The 21959-nt window shown below is 72.0% G+C and overlaps 4 protein-coding genes across 8 annotated transcripts; 1 reads left to right on the forward strand and 3 right to left on the reverse strand.

Annotated features, from left to right (window-relative positions):
* Positions 1-2031: 2031 nt before the first annotated feature.
* Positions 2032-7144, reverse strand: ZNF653 (zinc finger protein 653). Of its 5 annotated transcripts, none has more exons than XR_010468504.1 (10): positions 6800-7144; positions 6465-6508; positions 5749-5967; positions 3691-4002; positions 3436-3589; positions 3104-3212; positions 2844-2989; positions 2671-2770; positions 2420-2451; positions 2032-2303 (listed from the first exon to the last, which is right to left on the reverse strand). XR_010468504.1 is itself a non-coding variant. In XM_065043804.1 (10 exons), exons 1-10 carry the CDS (start codon positions 7084-7086, stop codon positions 2269-2271), a joined length of 1341 nt encoding a protein of 446 aa, XP_064899876.1. In that variant the 5' UTR covers positions 7087-7143; the 3' UTR covers positions 2032-2268. The 5 variants fall into 5 exon arrangements, 4 of the variants coding, with proteins under 4 accessions (XP_064899876.1, XP_064899877.1, XP_064899873.1 ...); XM_065043804.1 differs by having other exon boundaries at positions 2844-2892; positions 6800-7143; XM_065043805.1 differs by lacking the exon at positions 2844-2989.
* A 1003-nt stretch (positions 7145-8147) lies between these two features.
* On the reverse strand, positions 8148-11663 carry ECSIT (ECSIT signaling integrator). Its single transcript, XM_065043806.1, has 7 exons — positions 11485-11663; positions 10601-11036; positions 9778-10001; positions 9617-9671; positions 9159-9307; positions 8922-9024; positions 8148-8404 (listed from the first exon to the last, which is right to left on the reverse strand). The coding sequence occupies exons 1-7, from the start codon at positions 11536-11538 to the stop codon at positions 8163-8165; spliced, it is 1263 nt and encodes a 420-aa protein (XP_064899878.1). The 5' UTR covers positions 11539-11663; the 3' UTR covers positions 8148-8162.
* Positions 11664-12296: 633 nt separating this feature from the next.
* CNN1 (calponin 1) lies at positions 12297-17384 on the forward strand. Its single transcript, XM_065043807.1, is given in 8 exon segments — positions 12297-12738; positions 14047-14168; positions 14250-14316; positions 14718-14855; positions 15017-15127; positions 16266-16319; positions 16321-16403; positions 17082-17384. Coding segments are annotated over 8 exon segments (876 nt in total). The 5' UTR covers positions 12297-12675; the 3' UTR covers positions 17320-17384.
* Positions 17385-18076: 692 nt separating this feature from the next.
* LOC135576735 (tartrate-resistant acid phosphatase type 5-like) lies at positions 18077-21794 on the reverse strand. Its single transcript, XM_065043808.1, is given in 11 exon segments — positions 18077-18418; positions 18527-18597; positions 19085-19629; positions 19632-19754; positions 19756-19789; positions 20513-20721; positions 20723-20785; positions 20788-20863; positions 21181-21308; positions 21447-21605; positions 21607-21794. Coding segments are annotated over 11 exon segments (1569 nt in total). The 5' UTR covers positions 21703-21794; the 3' UTR covers positions 18077-18353.
* Positions 21795-21959: the final 165 nt, after the last annotated feature.

Raw genomic sequence — 21959 nt, forward strand, 5'->3', positions numbered from 1 at the left:
CACGTTAGGATTTTTGAAGAGTTTGACATACAATACATCGACAGTAGGAAATATTTGATGACGTTAGTTATAATTTAGTTTCTTACTAACAATACATCCGAGCTCTCGGCTTCTGAACAACGTGTCGCTGAGCGTTCTGTCTCCCTCTTGTCGTGCAGAAGGGGCTAAAACGTGACAAATGTTCCCTCACCATGCGAGAGAGAGAGAGCAACAGGAAAATCCCCTCGGTGTCCCAGGGAGGATCTCTGGGGTCCCCTCGGTGTCCCGGGGGAGGATCTCTGGGGGTCCCCTCAGTGTCCCGGGGAGGATCTCTGGGGTCCCCTCGGTGTCCTGGAGTCCCCTCAGTGTCCCGGGGAGGATCTCTGGGGGTCCCCTCAGTGTCCCGGGGAGGATCTCTGGGGGTCCCCTCAGTGTCCTGGGGAGGATCTCTGGGGTCCCCTCGGTGTCCTGGGGAGGATCTCTGGGGGTCCCCTCAGTGTCCCGGGGAGGATCTCTGGGGGTCCCCTCAGTGTCCCGGGGAGGATCTCTGGGGGTCCCCTCAGTGTCCTGGGGAGGATCTCTGGGGGTCCCCTCAGTGTCCTGGGGAGGATCTCTGGGGTCCCCTCAGTGTCCCGGGGAGGATCTCTGGGGTCCCCTCGGTGTCCTGGGGAGGATCTCTGGGGGTCCCCTCAGTGTCCTGGGGAGGATCTCTGGGGTCCCCTCAGTGTCCTGGAGTCCCCTCGGTGTCCCGGGGGAGGATCTCTGGGGGTCCCCTCAGTGTCCCGGGGAGGATCTCCGGGGTCCCCTCGGTGTCCTGGAGTCCCCTCAGTGTCCTGGGGAGGATCTCCGGGGTCCCCTCAGTGTCCCGGGGAGGATCTCTGGGGGTCCCCTCAGTGTCCTGGGGAGGATCTCTGGGGGTCCCCTCAGTGTCCTGGGGAGGATCTCTGGGGGTCCCCTCGGTGTCCCGGGGGAGGATCTCTGGGGTCCCCTCGGTGTCCTGGGGAAGGATCTCTGGGGGTCCCCTCGGTGTCCTGGGGGAGGATCTCTGGGGTCCCCTCACTATCCGGGGGTCCCCTCGGTGTCCTGGGGAGAATCTCCGGGGTCCCCTCGGTGTCCCGGGGAGGATCTCTGGGGTCTCCTCGGTGTCCCGGGGGAGGATCTCTGGGGGTCTCCTCTATGTCCTGGGGAGAATCTCCGGGGTCCCTTCTGTGTCCTGGGGAGGATCTCCAGGATCCCCTCGGTGTCCCGGGGGAGGATCTCTGGGGGTCCCCTCAGTGTCCCGGGGAGGATCTCCGGGGTCCCCTCGGTGTCCTGGAGTCCCCTCAGTGTCCTGGGGAGGATCTCCGGGGTCCCCTCAGTGTCCCGGGGAGGATCTCTGGGGGTCCCCTCAGTGTCCTGGGGAGGATCTCTGGGGGTCCCCTCAGTGTCCTGGGGAGGATCTCTGGGGGTCCCCTCGGTGTCCCGGGGGAGGATCTCTGGGGTCCCCTCGGTGTCCCGGGGGAGGATCTCTGGGGGTCCCCTCGGTGTCCTGGGGGAGGATCTCTGGGGTCCCCTCACTATCCGGGGGTCCCCTCGGTGTCCTGGGGAGAATCTCCGGGGTCCCCTCGGTGTCCCGGGGAGGATCTCTGGGGTCTCCTCGGTGTCCCGGGGGAGGATCTCTGGGGGTCTCCTCTATGTCCTGGGGAGAATCTCCGGGGTCCCTTCTGTGTCCTGGGGAGGATCTCCAGGATCCCCTCGGTGTCCCGGGGGAGGATCTCTGGGGGTCCCCTCTGTGTCCTGGGGAGGATCTCCGGGGTCCCCTCGGTGTCCCGGAGGAGGATCTCTGGGGGTCCCCTTGGTGTCGCTGTGGCCCCCGGGGGTCCCCGCTGTCCTTGGCTCTCATGGAGGGGGGTCCCCACAACCTCCTCGGGGGGTCCCCACAACCTCCTCGGGGGGTCCCCCAGCCCCCATGGACTCTGCCCATGGCCCCTCCTGGACGGCCCCGTTCAGCACTGGGGGGGAGGGGCTGTGACCCCAAACAGCGCCCCGCCCCCCAGAGAACAGAGACAGCTCTAAAATCCATCACTTTAATAGAGTGGGGGGGCCCCAACAGGTGACCCTCCCCCAAGACAAAGCCAGGGGCCCCACGGCCCCCCCAGTCCCACACACCTCAGGGGGGCAACAGGAAATAAATAACAGAGAAGGGGGCCCAAGGACAAAAGGGCGCAGGGGTGATGGGGTGTCACCAAGCGCAGGGTGCCGGGGGGTCAGGGGTCCCCAAGGTGCTGCGGGGGAGGCTCGGGGGGTGGCTCACGGTGGCTCTTGCGCATGTGGAACTTGAGGCCCTGGGGGGTCCGGAAGCAGCGGGGGCAGCGAGGGCAGGGCAGGGGGGGGGGCCCTCCGCTCCCCCTGGCCCCCCCGCCCCCCCCGTGGCACCGCATGTGCCACGTCAGTGACGCACGTTGGCGGCAACGGAATCCACAGAGCTGGCACCTGGGGGGACAGCGGGTCAGGGGGTGCCCATGGAGCCCCCTCACTGCGGGGGGGTCTTCAGCATCCCCACTCGCTCCACGGGGGTCTCCGCGTCCCATGTCCCCACTCGCTCCACGGGTCTCTCCGCCCCCGTGTCCCCACTCGCTCCACGGGGCTCTCCGCGTCCCCGCGTCCCCACTCGCTCCACGGGGGTCTCTCCGCCCCCGTGTCCCCACTCACTCCACGGGGGTCTCTCCGCTGTGTGTCCGTCTATGAACATCCAGGTGGTTTTTGCGCCTGAACGCTTTCCCGCAGGTGTCGCAGGGAAACTCGCGTGTGCCTGGGGAGACGGGGACATCGTTGGGGGACGCGGGGACATCATTGGGGGACGCTGGGGGACGCTGGGGACTCACCCGAGTCCACGAGCGTTTGCCGGCGCAGCTGTAAGCTCCTCCCAGAGGCCTGGGGACAATTGAGGGGACAGCTGTGGGCACCCCCCGGGGACACCCCCATGTCCGTCCCTTGTGCTGCACCAAGCCCGGAGGGCAGGGAGGGTGTTCTGGGGGGACACAAGGGAACATGGGGGGGCAGGGGAGGGACACAGGGGCTGTCAGGTGGGCAAGGGGTCCGGGGGGTGTCTCAGGGAGCACAGGGGGTGTTGGGGGGTTTGTACCTGGCAGCTGCTGCGGAACTGTCCCCGTTTTGGGGGGGGGGCATCACCAATGGGCTCCGGGAGCCCCGCAGAGGGTGGGGGAGGGGGGCGGCCCCGCCGGCTGCGCCGCCTGCGCAGGGGAGGGGAGAGGGGTGAGCCCCCCCGCAGCGCGGGAAGGATTCATCCAGCCCCCATAATGTGCCTGAAGAGCCCCAAACCCCAAACGGCCCACCAGAACAAACCCCCCACAACAGCCCCTGGCCCCCAGGTTCCCCCATGACCCCCCAAAAACTGCAGGCACCCCCCCGGCCCCCCCACTTCCCTAGGGACACCCCAAACTCTCCCCAGCCAACCTGAGCGGCTCCCGCGGGATCTCGTAGACAATGGCCAAGCCGTCCTCCTCGGGAAGGGGGTCCTGGGGGAGCTCCGGGGGGGGCTCGACCGTGGGAACCGGCGGCTCCTCCTGCTTCAGCCCCGGCACCTCCTGCTGCTCCTCTGGGGGGACAACTGTGACACAACCCCCAAACCCTCCCCATCCCCATCGCCAACCCCCCCATCCCCGTGACCCCCCCACCACCCCCAGTCCCTGTGACCCCCCGTCCCTGTACCTGTTTTGGCGGGGGGGGGCCCCGAGGGGAGAGCGCCCACCCCGTCCAGCAGCGCGCAGGGCAGCTCAGCCCCTCCCACGTCCAGCTGCAGCCCCCCCAGCGCCTCGAACGAGGGGGTGGCCAGGATGAGCAGGGGGGGACCCAGCGGGACGGGGGGGCCCAGCGGGACGGGGGGGCCCAGCCCCACACACAGCACAGCCTCCAGTGCCGCCCCCCGCCCCCCACTTGGGGGTTGACCTGGCCCTTCCGCACCCCCTGCTGCTGGGGGGGCCCCCCTGGGCGCAGCCTCCGAGCTGGAGCTGCTGCTGCTGCCTGAGAGAGAGATGGGGGGGCTGGGAACCGGAGAGAAGGGAGCCCGAAAGAGGAACCCCCCACAAGGGACAACCCCCCCAAAGGAATCCCCAGCCCCAAAGGGGAACCCCTGCGGTGTCCCTGCACCCCCCACCCCCAGGCCAGGCTCCCCCACCACTGCTGTCCCCCCCGCACTGTCATTGCTGTGCCCCCCACACTGTCACCTTCACTGTCCACCCTCACCCGTCACTGTCAGCCCCCCAGCATCCCTGCCCCCCACACTCTCTGCTCACTGTCACCGCCCCCCCTGCACTGTCACTGCTGCCCCCGCTGCCCCCTCGCTGTCCTGTGCCCCCCACTGCCGGTGTCCCTGTCCCCTCACCGCTGTCCCGTCCCGTCCCCTCACCGCTGCCCCGCCCCCTCACCGCTGCCCCGTCCCCGTCCCCTCACCGCTGCCCCGTCCCGTCCCCTCACCGCTGCCCCGTCCCGTCCCCTCACCGCTGCCCCGTCCCGTCCCCCCACCGCTGCCCCGTCCCGTCCCCTCACCGCTGCCCCGTCCCCGTCCCCTCACCGCTGCCCCGTCCCGTCCCCTCACCGCTGCCCCGTCCCCTCACCGCTGCCCCGTCCCCTCACCGCTGCCCCGTCCCCTCACCGCTGCCCCGTCCCCTCACCGCTGTCCCGTCCCGTCCCCTCACCGCTGTCCCGTCCCCGTCCCCTCACCGCTGCCCCGTCCCCTCACCGCTGCCCCGTCCCCTCACCGCTGCCCCGTCCCCGTCCCCTCACCGCTGCCCCGTCCCCGTCCCCTCACCGCTGTCCCGTCCCGTCCCCTCACCGCTGCCCCGTCCCCATCCCCTCACCGCTGTCCCGTCCCGTCCCCTCACCGCTGCCCCGTCCCGTCCCCTCACCGCTGTCCCGCCCCTGTCCCCTCACCGCTGCCCCGTCCCGTCCCCTCACCGCTGTCCCGTCCCCGTCCCCTCACCGCTGTCCCGTCCCGTCCCCTCACCGCTGCCCCGTCCCCGTCCCCTCACCGCTGCCCCGTCCCGTCCCCTCACCGCTGCCCCGTCCCGTCCCCTCACCGCTGCCCCGTCCCGTCCCCTCACCGCTGCCCCGTCCCGTCCCCCCACCGCTGCCCCGTCCCGTCCCCCCACCGCTGCCCCGTCCCGTCCCCTCACCGCTGCCCCGTCCCGTCCCCTCACCGCTGCCCCGTCCCGTCCCCTCACCGCTGCCCCGTCCCGTCCCCCCACCGCTGCCCCGTCCCGTCCCCCCACCGCTGCCCCGTCCCGTCCCCTCACCGCTGCCCCGTCCCGTCCCCTCACCGCTGCCCCGTCCCGTCCCCTCACCGCTGCCCCGTCCCGTCCCCTCACCGCTGTCCCGTCCCGTCCCCTCACCGCTGTCCCGTCCCGTCCCCCCACCGCTGTCCCGTCCCGTCCCCTCACCGCTGCCCCGTCCCCGTCCCCTCACCACTGCCCCGTCCCCGTCCCCTCACCGCTGTCCCGTCCCGTCCCCTCACCGCTGCCCCGTCCCCTCACCGCTGCCCCGTCCCGTCCCCTCACCGCTGCCCCGTCCCGTCCCCTCACCGCTGTCCCGTCCCGTCCCCTCACCGCTGTCCCGTCCCCTCACCGCTGCCCCGTCCCGTCCCCTCACCGCTGTCCCGTCCCCGTCCCCTCACCGCTGTCCCGTCCCGTTCCCTCACTGCTGTCCCGTCCCCGTCCCCTCACCGCTGTCCCGTCCCGTCCCCTCACTGCTGTCCCGTCCCCGTCCCCTCACCGCTGTCCCCCCCGCTGTCGCTGTCGCTGTCGCTCTGGGCGCGCGGCGGGTGCAGGTCCTGGAAGTAGCGGTGCCCGCGCTCGCATTGCCACACGGCCGTGCTGCTGAGCCCCAGCGCCGGCTCCAGCTCCGCCAGCCGCGGCTCGGCCGGGCAGCGCCCGCGGTGATCCTGGTACCACAGCGCCGCGTGCCGCAGGCAGTTCACGTTGCGCCGCCGTCCTGGGGGGGAGCCTGACACCCCCAGAGCCACAGACCCCCCAGAGCCCCACAGACCACCCCCACAGCCCGCCCTGGGGAAGCCTGACACCCCCGAGCCCACAGGCCCCCCAAAGTGGGGAGCCTGACACCCCAGATCCACAGACCCCCCAAAGTGGGGAGCCTGACACCCCACACACCCACAGACCCCGCAAAGTGGGGAGCCTGACACCCCACACACCCACAGACCCCCCAAAGTGGGGAGCCTGACACCCCACAGACCCCCCAAAGTGGGGAGCCTGACACCCCACAGACCCACACACCCACAGACCCCCCAAAGTGGGGAGCCTGACACCCCAGAGCCCACAGACCCACAGATCCACCCCCCACACCCAGAATTCCCTGACCCCGCCCAGCGCCCACAGACCCCACCGGGGGTCCTGCCCCCTCGCCCCCTCCCCCCAGCGCCCACAGACCCCGCCGGGGGTCCGGCCCCCTCGCCCCCTCCCCCCAGCGCTCACTTTTCTTCCGCTTGGGCATTTTGGGGATTTGTTCCCACGGTTTCCTGCGCAGAGAGGGGCGAGCGGGCGCTCACACCGGGACTAACCCCCGGTGCCCCCGCTCCCCGTCCCGCCCACCCGCGCCGCCCGGTTCCCGGTTCCCGTTCCCGTCCCCGCTCACCCGCGCCGCCCGGTTCCCGTTCCCCGTTCCCGTTCCCCATTCCCGTCCCCGCTCACCCACGCCGCCCGGTTCCCGTTCCCGCCCACCCACGCCGCCCGGTTCCCGTTCCCGTTCCGCTCACCCGCGCCGCCCGGTTCCCCTTCCCGTTTCCATTCCCGTTCCCGTCCCCGCTCACCCGCGCCGCCCCGCGCGCTGCCCCCGCTCCAGCCCCAGCAGGTAGGCCGCGAGCTTCGCGTCGCTCCAGCCGCTGCGGCGCCGCAGGTCGACCCAGGGCCCGTGCGCCTCGCCCAGGTACACCCGCCGCACGTCGTACTTCTTCCGCGACTCCAGCCGCCGCCGCGCCCTGTCCGACTCGGTCAGCCGCGGCCGCCCCCGCGCCTTCCGCCCGCCAACGGGCCCGCCCGCGGGGCCGCCCCCGGGCCCCCCGGGCCCGCCGCCCGGGCCCCGCTCGGCCGCGCTCATGCCGGGCCCGCCGCCCCGAGCCCCGAGCCCCGCGGCGCGCGATGATGACGCCAGCGCCGCGTCGGCTGGAGACGCCGTTTGGCGCGAGGGCGCGGTACGCTGCCCATGCGCGGGGGGGACCGTGCGCGCGCGCTTCCGCCAGGCTCCGCCCAGGGCGCGTCAGGACGACCCGTGCGCATGCGCGGAGCCCGGAGTGCCCGCTCTGCTGGAGCGGCCGCGGGCGCTGCGCCCCCAAACCCGACACGGATCAGTCACCCCAAACCCGACATGGATCACCCCAAACCCGACACGGATCAGTCACCCCAAACCCGACATGGATCACCCCAAACCCGACACGGATCAGTCACCCCAAACCTGACATGGATCACCCCAAACCCGACACGGATCAGTCACCCCAAACCTGACACGGATCAGTCACCCCAAACCTGACACTGATCACCCCAAACCCGACACGGATCACCCCAAACCTGACACTGATCACCCCAAACCCGACACGGATCACCCCAAACCCGACACGGATCAGTCACCCCAAACCCAACACGGATCACCCCAAACCCGACATGGATCAGTCACCCCAAACCCGACACGGATCAGTCACCCCAAACCCGACACGGATCACCCCAAACCCGACACGGATCAGTCACCCCAAACCCAACACGGATCACCCCAAACCTGACACTGATCACCCCAAACCCGACACGGATCACCCCAAACCCGACATGGATCAGTCACCCCAAACCCGACACGGATCAGTCACCCCAAACCCAACACGGATCACCCCAAACCCGACATGGATCAGTCACCCCAAACCCGACACTGATTACCCCAAACCCGAAACGCATCAGTCACCCCAAACCTGACATTGATCACCCCAAACCTGACACTGATCACCCCAAACCCCACACAGTTCACCCCAAACCTGACACTGATCACCCCAAACCCGACACTGATCACCCCAAACCCGACACTGATCACGCCAAACCCGACACGGATTACCCCAAACCCGACACTGATCACCCCAAACCTGACACAGCTCACCCCAAAAACGACACTAAATACCCCCAAAACGACACAAATCACCCCAAACTGGTGCCGGTTCCTTTATTTCGGCGGAGGCTCCAGCACGGGGGGCTGGGGGGGCCCCGCCCGCAGCCGGAGCCCCGGGGGGGCCGCGGGGGGTCCCCGCCGCCCAGGCGGAACACGACGGGCGTCTGCCCCAGCACCGGGTTTGTCTGCTGCAGCCCCGTGACCCAGCGGCCCAGCGTGCGCCGGTCGCCCGCGCCCGCCACGCAGAGCGCGAACACGGGGCCCTCGAGCACTGCGGGGGCAGGGCGGGGCTGCGGACACGCCCTGCCCCGCCCGGCCCTGCCCCTTGCCTGGCCGCGCCCACCGACCGGCCCCACCCCTCACCTGGCCCCGCCACACACCTGACCCCGCCCCACAGCCTGGCCCCGCCCACCGCCCAGCCCCACCCCACACCTGGCCCCGCCCACCACCCAGCCCTGCCCCACGCCTGGCCCCGCCCCACAACCTGGCCCCGCCCACCACCCAGCCCTGCCCCACACCTGGCCCCGCCCCACAACCTGGCCCCGCCCCATGCCCTGGCCCCCGCCCACTGCTGAGCCCTGCCCCACACCTGGCCCCGCCCACCACCCAGCCCCACACATGGCCCCGCCCCACACATGGCTCCGCCCACCACCCAGCCCTGCCCCACACCTGGCCCCGCCCCACACCCTGGCCCCGCCCACCACCCAGCCCTGCCCCACACACGGCCCCGCCCACCACCCGGCCCCGCCCCACCCCCTGGCCCCACCCCCTTGCCCCGCCCCCCATACCCTCATCCACGTTGAACTCGTCATCGTCCCAGGGCCCGCGCTCCAGGTCCAGGTCCAGGCTCAGCGGGTAGTACAGGCTGCGCTCGGGGTCGGGCGGCTCGGCCTGGAGGGCAGGGGGTCCCACAGGTCCCCCACGTCCCCTGGGACCCCCCGTTCCCATCCCCTTCCCACCCTCGGGGGGGTCCCGGCGGGTCCCCCCGTCACCCCCGTCCCCTGGGTCCCCTCGTTCCCTCTCACCCACAGGGAGGGTCCCGGCGGGTCCCCCCTCAGCACGTGGTACTGGAGCCGGTGGCTGCGCAGCCAGATGGGGAACGGCCCCTCCACGAACACGGGCCGGGCCGGGCTGTGCTGCGCCAGCAGCTCCTGCTGGTCCGGGCTTTGTGCACCTGGAGACAAAAAACAGCACCCCAAAACTGACAGGGGACCCCAACATCCCCAGGGCCGGGCCGTGCTGGGCCAGGAGCTCCCGCTGGTCGGGGCTCTGGGAGCCTGTGGGGGACACCCCAAAATAAATACCCTGGGGACCCCCCACCCAACACCGCAGGGCTCCTCCGAATGCCTGGGTCCCTCGCACAGGCCGGCGTCGCCAGCCCCACACGCTGGGTCTCCCCAAACACGAGAGGCCAGAAACGGGACCCCCACGACACGCAGGACCCCTGCAGGGGCCCCCGGGAGCCCCCAACCCCATCACTCACCCACGATGAAGGGCTGGACGGAACCTTCGTCACCGCCCCCATCTGGCACCGGCTCCTGCGGGGGGGAAACGGGGGTCACCAGCCCCCCAGCAACCCGGGGACGTCCCCGTGTCCCACATCCCTCTGTGCCCTGGGGCGTCCCCGTCCCCGTCCCGCCGCACCTGGAACACGGTGATCCGCGCGTCGGGGTCGCTGGCGATGCGCCGCAGCGCCAGGCGGGCGATGGGCAGCCCGGGCGGGGGCAGCACGGGGGGCAGCGGGTGGGGGTCCAGGTGCCGCGCGCGGGGCAGCCAGTACAGCAGCCGCTGGCACTTCCGCACGGGCCGGCTGCGCGGCCCGAAGATCCCGAGCAGCAGGAACCGTGTCTCGGCATCCGGCATCACACCTGGCGGACCCAGGCGTCCGGGGCACACAGGGTTCAGGGGGACCCAGGCGTCCGGGAGGAACCCAGGCACACAGCCGCCCCCTCCGCAGGGAACCAGTGACCCCTCCCAGGGGACTCAGGGGCTCAGGGGGACCCAGGTGTCCAGGAGCCCCCCCACCCAGGGAACCGGTGACTTCTCCCCAGGGGCTCAGGGGGACCCAGGCGTCCGGGAGACATGGCGTTCAGGGGACCCAGGCGTCCAGGAGACGTGGTGGTCAGGGGACCCAGGCGTCCGGGGGACATGGCGTTCAGGGGACCCAGGCGTCCAGGGGACGTGGTGGTCAGGGGACCCAGGCTTCCAGGGGACGTGGTGGTCAGGGAACCCAGGCGTCCGGGGACGTGACGGTCAGGGGACCCAGGCTTCTGGGGGACGTGGTGGTCAGGGGACCCAGGCGTCCGGAGGACATGGCGTTCAGGGGACCCAGGCGTCCAGGGGACGTGGTGGTCAGGGGACCCAGGCGTCCGGGGACGTGACGGTCAGGGGACCCAGGCTTCTGGGGGACGTGGTGGTCAGGGGACCCAGGCGTCCGGGGACGTGACGGTCAGGGGACCCGGCTCACCGTGCCGCTCCATCTGCTCCAGCAGCCGCAGCCCGCACTCCTGCTGGCGCGGGAAGGGCCCGAGCAGGCGCTGCAGCGGCCCCCGGGGCAGCCAGGGCCCGCGGGGCAGCAGCCGCAGCAGCCGGTGGTAGAGCGGCCGCTCCCGCGCCACGCCCAGCGCCGGCATCGCCGCCAGCGCCGCCTCCACCAGCTCCAGCCGCCCGCGCCGCCCCGGCGCCGCCTCCAGCGCCGACAGCGCCGCCTCGAACGCGGTGGCGCCGGGCGGGTCCCGGGGGGCGGCGCCGGGGGGGTCACCGGAGGGGTCACCGGAGGGGTCACCGTGGGCATCACCGCGGGGGTCCCCGTGGGGGGCACCGTGGGGGTCCCCGGGGGCGTCACCGTGGGGGTCCCCCCAGGCCGGGTTTCCCGCCGGGCGCTGCCGGAGGCTCCGGGCGGCCTGGGGGAGAACGGGGGAGGGGAGCGGGGAGCGGAGCCACCGTGACCCCCCCGTGACCCCGTGTCCCCCCTATGACCCGTGTCCCGTGTCCCCCCGCGACCCTCCGTGACCCCGTGTCCCCCCCGTGACCCGTGTCCCCCCTGTGACCCGTGTCCCCCCGTGTCCCGTGTCCCCCCGTGACCCTCCGTGACCCCGTATCCCCCCCGTGACCCGTGTCCCCCTGTCCCCCCCGTGACCCGTGTCCCCCCGTGTCCCCCTGTCCCCACCGTGTCCCCCCCGTGACCCGTGTCCCCCCTGTGACCCGTGTCCCCTCCGTGACCCGTGTCCCCCCGTGTCCCCCCCGTGACCCGTGTCCCCTCCGTGACCCGTGTCCCCCGTGTCCCCCTGTCCCCCCCGTGACCCCGTGTCCTCCCGTGACCCGTGTCCCCCGTGTCCCCTCCCCCCGCACCTGTGTGACACCCCAGAGCCCCCGGGGCAGCGCGCGCGCCCAGCGCAGCCGCATGGCCGGAGGTCAGAGGTCGGAGGTCACGGCCGGACCGCGGGATCCCACCGCTCCGTGGGCGCCGCCATTCGCCGCCGACCCGCTGGGCGGCCGCTTCCGGGGCGGGAGGGGCGGGGCCTGCGGCGCAGCCAATCGCCGCGCGCCTCTGGCCTGGGGGCGGGGCCCGGGACGGTGATTGGCGGTGGGGGGGGCGGGGCTCGGAGGGGTTCCCCGTGACGTCACAGGGGCCCCGCGGGTGAGTTCACAGCCGGGGTTCCGCCGTGACGTCAGAGCCGGGAATACGCGATGACGTCGGGACGGGGATGCCGGGCACGGGGCGGGGGGACACACACAGCCCGGGTTTGCGGTGACGTCACACGGGGCACTGTGACGTCAGAGCTGCAGCAGCTGCTATAAATGGAAATGGCAGCGCCGGACCCCGGACGCTGGGTCCCCCCGAACTCCTCGGTTCGCCCCCCCCCCACCCCCGCCCCGGGTCCCTGGGACGCCTGCGTTCCCCCCCCGCTCCCCGAACTCCTGGGTCCCCTCAGAACTCCTGGGTTCCCCAGGCGCCTGGGTTCCCCGGACACCTGGGTCCATGGGACGCGCTCCCGGAGGCGGGGGGAGGGGGTGATGGGGGACGCATTCCCCGCCCGTGACGAACCGTCCCCGTCCCCCCCCACCCCCGGAGTCCGATCCGCTGACGGCACCGGGACCGCCCCGCCCCCCCCTCCCTCCGGACTACGGGGACCCAGGCGTTCGGGGTGACCCAGGCGTCCGGGGAGGAGAGAGGGCTGGGGGGGAGAGCAGGGATGGGGGGAGGGGAGCTGGGGGGGCTGGGGGGGCGGCCCGGGGCTCCCCCGCCCCCTCGGGATCCCCCCCGCTAAATGTGGAAAAAATGACGCCATCACCCGCCCCGCGGTGACGTCAGCGCGGCGGGCGGCGCGGATTGGTCGCGCGCGGCCCCGGCCCGGGGGGGCTCCGCGACTTTTAAAAGTGGCGGCGGCGCCGGGTCGGGACCGGGACGAGCGACCCGGGACGGACCGACCGACCCCACCGGGAGCGACCGACCCGGGAACCCCGAACCGGCCGCGACCGACCCGCCGGGACCCCCCGAGCCCCCCGGGAACCCCTGAACCGGGACCCCCCTCCGACCCCATGTCCAACGCGAACTTCAACCGCGGCCCGGCCTACGGGCTGTCGGCCGAGGTGAAGAACAAGGTGGGCGGAACGAACGGAGCCGGGGGGACAGAACCGGACCGGGGGAACCGAACCCGGGATGACAGAACCGGGGGGACAGAACCGACCCGGGCGGGACAGAATCGGGGGGACGGAACCGGGCGGGGGCGGGGGGGCAGGACCGGCCGGAGCGGGCGGGGGGCGGGGGCAGGACCTGGCGCTGTCCCTGGTGCTGCCCCGCACGCCTGGGTCCCCTCCGTGGCGGTAATGCGCACTCGGACGCCTGGGTCCCCTCTGCGGGGGGTGATGGGCACCCGGACTCCTGGGTCCCCTCCGCTGGGGTGATGGGCATCCGGACGCCTGGGTCCCCTCCGCGGGGGGTGATGGGCATCAGGACTCCTGGGTCCCCTCCGCTGGGGTGATGGGCATCCGGACGCCTGGGTCCCCTCTGCGGGGGGTGATGGGCACCCGGACTCCTGGGTCCCCTCCGCTGGGGTGATGCGCATCCGGACGCCTGGGTCCCCTCTGCGGGGGTGACACACTCCCGGACGCCTGGGTCCCCCTGCCGTGCCTCAGTTTCTCCCCGCAGGCGCCCCGCGGGCCGCAGCGCGGGAAGGGTTAACGCGGGGGGCCCGGGGGGGCTCTGGGCGGCCCGGGGGGGCTCGGAGGGGCCCCGCCGCCCCCGGCCCCGCCACGAGCCCTTATAAGGTGTCGCAGCGCGGCGGGCGCGCGGCTGCGGGCCGGGACTATATATGGGCAAAGGTTCGGCGGGCCCGGACGCCTGGGTCCTCCCGGCGGGGGGGGCGGGGCGGGGGGGGCCCCGGATGCCTGGGTCCTCCCGGGGGGGGGCGGGGCAGCCCCGGACGCCTGGGTTCTCCCCACCACCACCCCTCCTGGCAGTGGGGGGACCCGGGCAGCCGGGGCTGTTCTCACGCTCTCCAAAGTGGGCTGAGCTTGTGGGTCACCCCCAGGCTGCGCCCCCATCTCCCATTGCGTCCTCTCAACTGACCATGTCCCCCATGTCCCCTGGTGGTTTCCTCTCTGTCCCCTGACGTGTCCCCCATGTTCCACTGGTGTCCCCATGTCCCCCCAATGTGCCTCCATGTCCCCTAATGTCCCCATGTCCCCTACCATGTCCCTTGATGTCCCTGTGTCCCCCTGTCCCCTGCCATGTCCCCGATGTCCGCTGTTCCCCATGTCCCCTGCTGTCCCCTGTCCCCCCGCCGTGTCCCCTGCTGTCCCTGTTCCCCACGCCCCCGCCGTGTCCCCTGCTGTCCCCGTTCCCCACGCCCCCGCCGTGTCCCCTGCTGTCCCCGTTCCCCACGCCCCCGCCGTGTCCCCCGTCCCCAGCTGGCGCAGAAATACGACCCGCAGCGGGAGCGGGAGCTGCGCACCTGGATCGAGGGGACGACCGGACGGCGCCTCGGGGACAATTTCATGGACGGGCTGAAGGACGGAGTCATCCTCTGCGAGTATGGCCCTGCCCTTGACCTCTGACCCCTGCCCTTGACCTCTGACCCTGCCCTGACCCCCTGACCCGCCCTTGACCCCAGGCTGATCAACAAGCTGCAGCCGGGCTCCGTGCAGAAGGTGAACGACCCCGTCCAGAACTGGCACAAGGTGAGGGGAGGGGGCGGGGATCCCGGGGGGTCCCAGGGTGTCCAGGGGTCCTGGGGCTGTCTGGGGGTCCCAGGGTGTCTGGGGGTGTCCGGGGGGTGTCCAGGGGTCCTGGGGCTGTCTGGGGGTCCCAGGGTGTCTGGGGGTGTCCGGGGGGTGTCCAGGGGTCCTGGGGCTGTCTGGGGGTCCCAGGGTGTCTGAGGGGTGTCCGGGGTGTCCGGGGGGTGTCCAGGGGTGCTGGGGGTGTCTGAGGGTGTCCAGGGGTCCTGGGGGTGTCTGGGGGTCACGGGGTGTCTGAGGGGTGTCCGGGGGGTCTCTGGGGGTGTCCAGGGGTCCTGGGGGTGTCCAGGGGTCCTGGGGGTGTCTGGGGGGTGTCCGGGGTCCCAGCCGCGCTGCCCCCCCAGCTGGAGAACATCGGGAACTTCCTCCGCGCCATCAAGCGCTACGGGGTGAAGCCGCACGACATCTTCGAGGCCAACGACCTGTTTGAGAACACGAACCACACGCAGGTGCAGTCGACGCTGATGGCGCTGGCCAGCCAGGTGACGCCCGGGGACGCGGGGGGGGCACGGCCCCGGGGGCGCCCCGCTGCGCCCCCAGCGGGAGACGGCGCCAAAGGGGCAAAGCTGTGGGGGGCGGGGGCTGTTTGGGGTGGGGGGCTGTGCCCATGCCCCCCCAGCACCCCCTCTCCCCGCCCCCCCAGGCCAAGACCAAGGGGAACAACGTGGGGCTGGGGGTGAAATACGCGGAGAAGCAGCAGCGACGGTTCCACCCCGAGAAACTGCGCGAGGGGCTGAACATCATCGGGCTGCAGGTGATGGGGACACGGGGGACACGGGGGACACGGGGGACACGGGGGAACATGGGGGGACAGGGCTGAACATCATCGGGCTGCAGGTGATGGGGACATGGGGGACACGGGGGACACGGGGGGCATGGGGACACGGGGGAACATGGGGGGACAGGGCTGAACATCATCGGGCTGCAGGTGACGGGGACATGGGGACACGGGGGACACGGGGACACGGGGGACACGGGGGAACATGGGGGGACAGGGCTGAACATCATCGGGCTGCAGGTGACGGGGACATGGGGACACGGGGGACACGGGGGGCACGGGGACACGGGGGGCACGGGGGGCACGGGGGGCATGGGGACACGGGGGGCACGGGGGACACGGGGGGCATGGGGACACGGGGGACACGGGGGACACGGGGACACAGCGTGACAAGGGGGAACATGGGGGGACAGGGCTGAACATCATCAGGCTGCAGGTGACAGGGACATGGGGACACGGGGGACACGGGGGACACGGGGGGCATGGGGACACGGGGACACAGCGTGACAAGGGGGAACATGGGGGGACAGGGCTGAACATCATCGGGCTGCAGGTGACGGGGACATGGGGGACACGGGGGACACGGGGGACATGGGGGGCATGGGGACACGGGGGGGCATGGGGCCACGGGGGGGCATGGGGACACGGGGACACAGCGTGACAAGGGGGAACATGATGGGACAGGGCTCAACATCATCAGGCTGCAGGTGACAGGGACACGGGGGACACGGGGGACACGGGGGACACGGGGGACACAGGGGACACGGGGGGACACGGGGACACAGCGTGACAAGGGGGAACATGGGGGGACAGGACTGAACATCATCGGGCTGCAGGTGACGGGGACACGGGGGGACATGGGGACACGGGGGGCATGGGGACACGGGGGACACAGCAGGACAGGGGGTACATGGGGGGACAGGGCTGAACATCATCGGGCTGCAGGTGACGGGGACACGGGGGACATGGGGGACACGGGGGACACGGCGGGACAGGGGGGACATCATCGGGCTGCAGGTGACAAGAACACGGGGGGGACATGGGGAACAGAGGGGTTCTGTGTGCACTCGGTGCGGCTGGTGACAGTGTCCCCTGTGTCCCCCCACGTCCCCAGATGGGCACCAACAAGTTCGCCAGCCAGCAGGGCATGACGGCCTACGGGACGCGGCAGGCACCTGTACGACCCCAAACTGGGCACCGACCAACCGCTGGACCAGGTCACCATCAGCCTGCAGATGGGGACCAACAAGGGGCGCCAGCCAGGTGGGACGGGGACAGACAGATGGGGCAATGGGGGGGACAGGGGGACGCGGGTGGGCCAGGGCGGGGGGGAGATGGGGGTCCCCAGACGTGTCTCCCTGAAGAGCCCAAGGGACCCCTGGGGACACTGAGGGACCTTCGGGAGGACAAGGGAGCCCTCGGCCCGCTGTCCTGTCCCAGCGCTGTCCCCATCCCCATCGCCGTCCCTCTGTCCACATCCCTGTCCCTCTGCCTGTCCCTGTGTCTCTGTCCCTCTGTCCCCATCCCCGTCCCTGTTTCTGTCCCTCTGTCCCTGTCCCCATCCCTGTCCCTCTGTCCCCATCCCCCTGTGCCCACCCCCGTCCCTGTTTCTGTCCCTCTGTCCCTGTCCCCATCCCTGTCCCTCTGTCCCCCATCCCCCCTGTGCCCACCCCCGTCCCTGTTTCTGTCCCTCTGTCCCTGTGTCCCCATCCCCATGCCTGTCCCTCTGTCCCGATCCCCCATCCCTCTGTCCCTGTCCCTCTGTCCCTGTCCCGATCCCCGTGTCTCTGTCCCTGTGTCCTTGTCCCTCTGTCCGTCTGTCCCAGGCTGGAACGACGCCCCCCCGGCACCAAGTGCCAGATCTTTGAGCCCTCCCTGGGCACCACGGGGCCGGCCCCGTGTCCGTGTCCCCGCGTCCCTGACCCCGTCCGTCTGTCCAGGCTGGAATGACGGCCCCGGGCACCAAGCGGCAGATCTTCGAGCCGTCGCTGGGCACCCAGCACTGCGACACGGGCACCATCGGGCTGCAGATGGGCAGCAACAAGGGCGCGTCGCAGACGGGGATGACGGTGTACGGGCTCCCGCGCCAGGTGTACGACCCCAAGTACTGCGGGGGCCCCGCGCTGCTGGGGGAGGACGGGCTGGACGGGCCCTTCGAGCACCAGTGAGCGCAGCGGCCCCCCCGGCACTGACACCCCCGCATCACCCCCGCAATAAACACACACGCAAAGCGGGCCGCCTCGCCACTGCGGGGACAACGGGGGACAAGGGAACAACGCCGGGGACAATAAACACATGCAAAGGGGACGGGGGACAACGCAGGGACAACGGGGATGGGGGGGACAAGGGGGGCAATTTGTGAGAGGGAGGACAATGGGGGACAATGTGGGGGGATGGTGAGACACAGGGGGGAACGGGGGGGACATGGGGTCCCTGAGGGGGTCCCCAGGTCTGGGTGGCCGAGGGTGACAACGTGTCCCAGCGCGGTTGCCGAACCAGAGGAGACTCGTTAGCGCTGAGAGCTCGTTAGCACCACAGACCCCCAGGGCTGCCACCCCACATCCCCACAGACCCCACGGACCCCCCCCGGGGCTGCCACCCCACATCCCCACAGACCCCCACGGACCCCCCCCGGAGCTGCCACCCCCACATCCCCACAGACCCCACGGACCCCCCCCGGGGCTGCCACCCCCACATCCCCACAGACCCCACGGACCCCCCCGGAGCTGCCACCACCACATCCCCCACAGACCCCACGGACCCCCCCGGAGCTGCCACCCCACATCCCCACAGTCCCCATAGACCCCACATCCCCACAGACCCCACGGACCCCCCCCGGAGCTGCCACCCCACATCCCCACAGTCCCCATAGACCCCACATTCCCCACAGACCCCACGGTGCCAACAGTGACCAAGACACGGACCCCCGGCCCAGCCCGCGAGGGCATTTATTGGGAGGGGTTCTGCCAAAAACGTGTCACCCCGCACACCCGCCCCCGTGTCCCCCGTGTCCCCGCAGCGCTCGGGCCGCCCTGCGGTTCAGTGTCCAGGGGACGCGCTCGGGGGTCGCCACCGGAGCCCCCGTGTCTGAGGACAGAAACGGAGACAACAACGAAAATGCCACAGAGCGGCCGGGGGGGGGGACAAGGACAGCGTCACCCTGGGGGGACAGGGGGCAGCGACGCCCCCCGGCACAGGGACGTCACTGGTTGGCGGCTTCGCAGGCATCGATCCAGTCGCTGTAAACGTCCACGGGCTCTGACAGGTCTGGGGGGGTCAAGGATCTAACGGGGCAGGGGGTCCCGGGGGTCCCCGTTAGCGACACGGGTGGTGGGTCGGGGATCGGGGCCCCCGGGGGGGTCCCGTTAAGGATACAGGTGATGGGCGTCTGGAACTCCTCCAGGCAGACGGTGCAGGAGATCACCCCGGTGTTGCGGGCGCGGTCCCTGCGGACGGGGGACAAAGGCCGGGCCGTGACCCCCGTGTCCCCGCTCCCCCGTGTCCCTGCCGGTTCTGCTGCTCCCCCCGATGTCCCCCGCTCCCCCCCGTGTCCCCATTTCCCCCGTGTCCCCATTTCCCCCGTGTCCCCATTTCCCTGCGTGTCCCCACGGATTCTGCTGCTCCCCCGATGTCCCCGCTCCCCCCGTGTCCCCCATTTCCCCCGTGTGTCCCCGCCGTCCCCGCTCGCCCGTGTCCTCGCTGGTCCCCGCATGTCCCCCGCCGCTCCCCCCCGTGTCCCCGCGCGTGTCCCCCGCTACCTCCGTGTCCCCACCGGTTCTCCCATTCCCGCCGCTCCCCCCCGTGTCCCCGATCCCCCGTGTCGCCGCCGCTCCTCCCCGTGTCCCCCGCTCCGCCGTGTCCCCGCCGCTCCCCCCGTGTCCCCGCCGCTCCCCCCGTGTCCCCGCGTGTCGCCGCTCGCGCGTGGCCGCTCACATCTTGACGTCGCAGGACTTCTCGTGGTTGCAGAACGGGCACGTGAACTGCGTCTCCAGCGTCCCCGTCACTTTCTTCTTGGGCGGCGGTTTCCGCTTCGACTTGCGGCGGCCCATGGCGGGGCGGCGGCGGGACCCGCACCGGAACGGCCCCACGCCCCGCCCCTTCCGCCCTCCCTCGCATCCATTGGGCGATGGCTCCGCGACCTCCACCCAATCGGCGGCGGGGGGGCGGGTCACGTGGCCAGAACGCTGCCGCGCCCCCTTCCCGCCCCAATCGCCCGCGAACCGGGACGGGGGCGCGGCGGTTTCGGGGCGAAAACGCGGCGATTTCGGGGGCGAAACGCGGCGGTTTCGGGGCGGCCGCTGGCGGCTTCTCCCCCCAAAGCCTTTATTGTGGGGGCTCCCCCGGGCTCCGGGGGGTCCCGCCCCGCTCGCAGCCCGGGGGCCGGCGCCCGGGGTCAGGGGGTCGCGCGGCGGCAGGGTCACGCGGTACAGCACGCGGCCCGTGCTCTCCAGGAAGGTGACGGTGGCCGCGCGCGGGTGTGCAGCCGCACGTGCGCGAACGCGCCGGGCGCCGCGGGGGCGCCGAAGAAGAAGCGCAGGGCGCCGGGCGGCAGCGCCCCCGCGTGGCGCCGCGACGCCTCCACGAAGTTCCCCGCGCCGCTCACACACGTAGGCCACGCCTCCCTCCTGCAGGAACTGCGGGGAACGGGGCAGCGCCCGGACGCCTGGGTCCCCCGGCGGACTTCTCGGCTCCCTCCCGGACGCCTGGGTCCCCAGCCCGAACTTCTGGGCTCCCCCCGGACGCCTGGGTCCCCAGCCCGAACTTCTGGGCTCCCTCCCGGACGCCTGGGTCCCCAGCCCGAACTTCTGGGCTCCCCCCGGACGCCTGGGTCCCCAGCCCGAACTTCTGGGCTCCCCCCGGACGCCTGGGTCCCCCAGCCCGAACTTCTGGGCTCCCTCCCGGACGCCTGGGTCCCCAGCCCGAACTTCTGGGGCTCCCCCCGGACGCCTGGTCCCCCAGCCCGAACTTCTGGGCTCCCCCCGGACGCCTGGGACCCGTCCTGAGCTCCTGGCTCCCATGTCCCTGCACACTGGGGGTTCTGCTGGGAGGTTGGGGGGTCCCTGGACACCGTGGGGGCTCCACAGGGTCCCGTGCTCAGTTTTGGGGGGTCCCTGGACACCATGGGCGTTCGGGGGGGTCCCATGTCAGCTCTGGGGGGTCCCTGTGCACTGTGGGGGTTCAGGGGTCCCCGTGGGGCTCAGGAGTCCCCGAGGGAGTCTGGGGTGCCTGTGGGGTTCAGGGGTCCTGTGGGGGGTTGGGGGGGGTTAGTGTGGGGGTTCAGGGGTCCCGTGGGGGTTCAGGGGGGCAGTGTGGGGGCTCGGGGTCCCCGTGGGGGCGCGCGGGCCCGGCCCTCCACCTGTCAGGTTGTGGTCGTGGCCGCTCAGGTAGGGCCGTGGCGCTGGTGGCGGCGCAGCAGCGGGGCGCAGCAGGCGCCGCAGGCAGCCCGAGGGGCCGTGCTCGCCGGCCGACCAGAGCGGGTAGTGCCCGGCCAGCAGCACGAACCGGTCCCCGCGCGCCGCCGCCAGCCGGCGCCGCAGCCACCGCAGCTGCGCCGCCGCGGCCGCCGCGTCCCCGGGGCCCGCGCGGGCGGCCCCCCCCGGCGTCGTCGCCCCCCCCGCACAGCAGCACCGTGTCAGCAGCAGCAGCAGCCGCGCTGACGCGTTGGTGCCGGGCAGCGACAGGCGGAGGCTGTAGAAATAGTGCGGGAAGTGCCTGCGGGGACAGGGGACGCGTGGGGGACCCCCGGGACACCCCAGGGGACAACCCCAGCACTGGGCACGGGCCGCAGAAAGAGTGCGGGAAGTGCCTGCGGGGACAGGAGACGTGTGGGGGACAATTGGGGGACCCCCTGGGGACAGGGGCAGGTGACTGAGCCCTGCAGTGGCAGCAGGGGTGGCTGTGCCCATGCTGTCCCCTGTCCCCCTGTCCCCGTGTCCCCCCTGTCCTGTACCACCACGGCGAGTGCCATCTGTACGCGGGGGGTGCCTGTCCCCATGCTGTCCCCTGTCCCCGTGTCCCCCTGCCCGTACCACCGCGGCGAGTGCCGTCCGTACGCCATCTGCGCGGTGACGTTCCCGGCGTGGTCGTGGTTCCCGGCCAAGACGAACCAGGGAAGGTTCCGCAGCCCCGGGACCGAGAACACGCGCTCGAAGGTGTCCTGGGGACACGGGGAAGGACATGGGGACAGAGGGGGGACAGACATGTGGACATGGAATGGGGGATGGGGGGGGCACAGGCGGCCCACAACCCCCCGGGCACATTCAGGTCTCTGGGGTCCCCCACTCGGGGTCCGTACCTGGAACCGGGGGTCCCACTCGTCCCGCACCCCCTTGTAGTAGAAATTGTCCCCGAGCGCCAGCACGAAGTCGGCGCCCAGTTCGGTGGCCGCGCGGCCCATGGCGGCCGCTGTGGCCACTTCGCGGGGGGTGGCAAAGGGGGGCTCGGGGATGCCCCCCCCAATCACCGACCACCAGGAAACTGCACGGCCCCCCCCGGGGTCCCCCCCGGCCGCCGCCGTCGCCATCACCATCACCCCACAGCAGCGCCAGCATCTGCGGACGGCGCCCGTGGGACCCAGATGTCCGGGGGACCCAGGTGTCCGGGGGTCCCAGTCCCCACCCAAGTGCCCGAGGGACCCAGCCCCCGACCCGTGGGACCCAGGTGTCCGGGGGACCCCAGGCGTCCGGGGGGTCCCAATCCCCACCCAGGTGCCCGGGGGACCCAGCCCCCCACCCGTGGGACCCAGGTGTCCGGGGGGACCCAGGCAGCCGAGGGGCATCCCCAGCTCCCCCAGGATGTAAAGGGCACC

The sequence above is a fragment of the Columba livia genome, chromosome 30 (genome assembly GCF_036013475.1).
Source record: "Columba livia isolate bColLiv1 breed racing homer chromosome 30, bColLiv1.pat.W.v2, whole genome shotgun sequence".
Lineage (NCBI taxonomy): Eukaryota > Metazoa > Chordata > Aves > Columbiformes > Columbidae > Columba > Columba livia.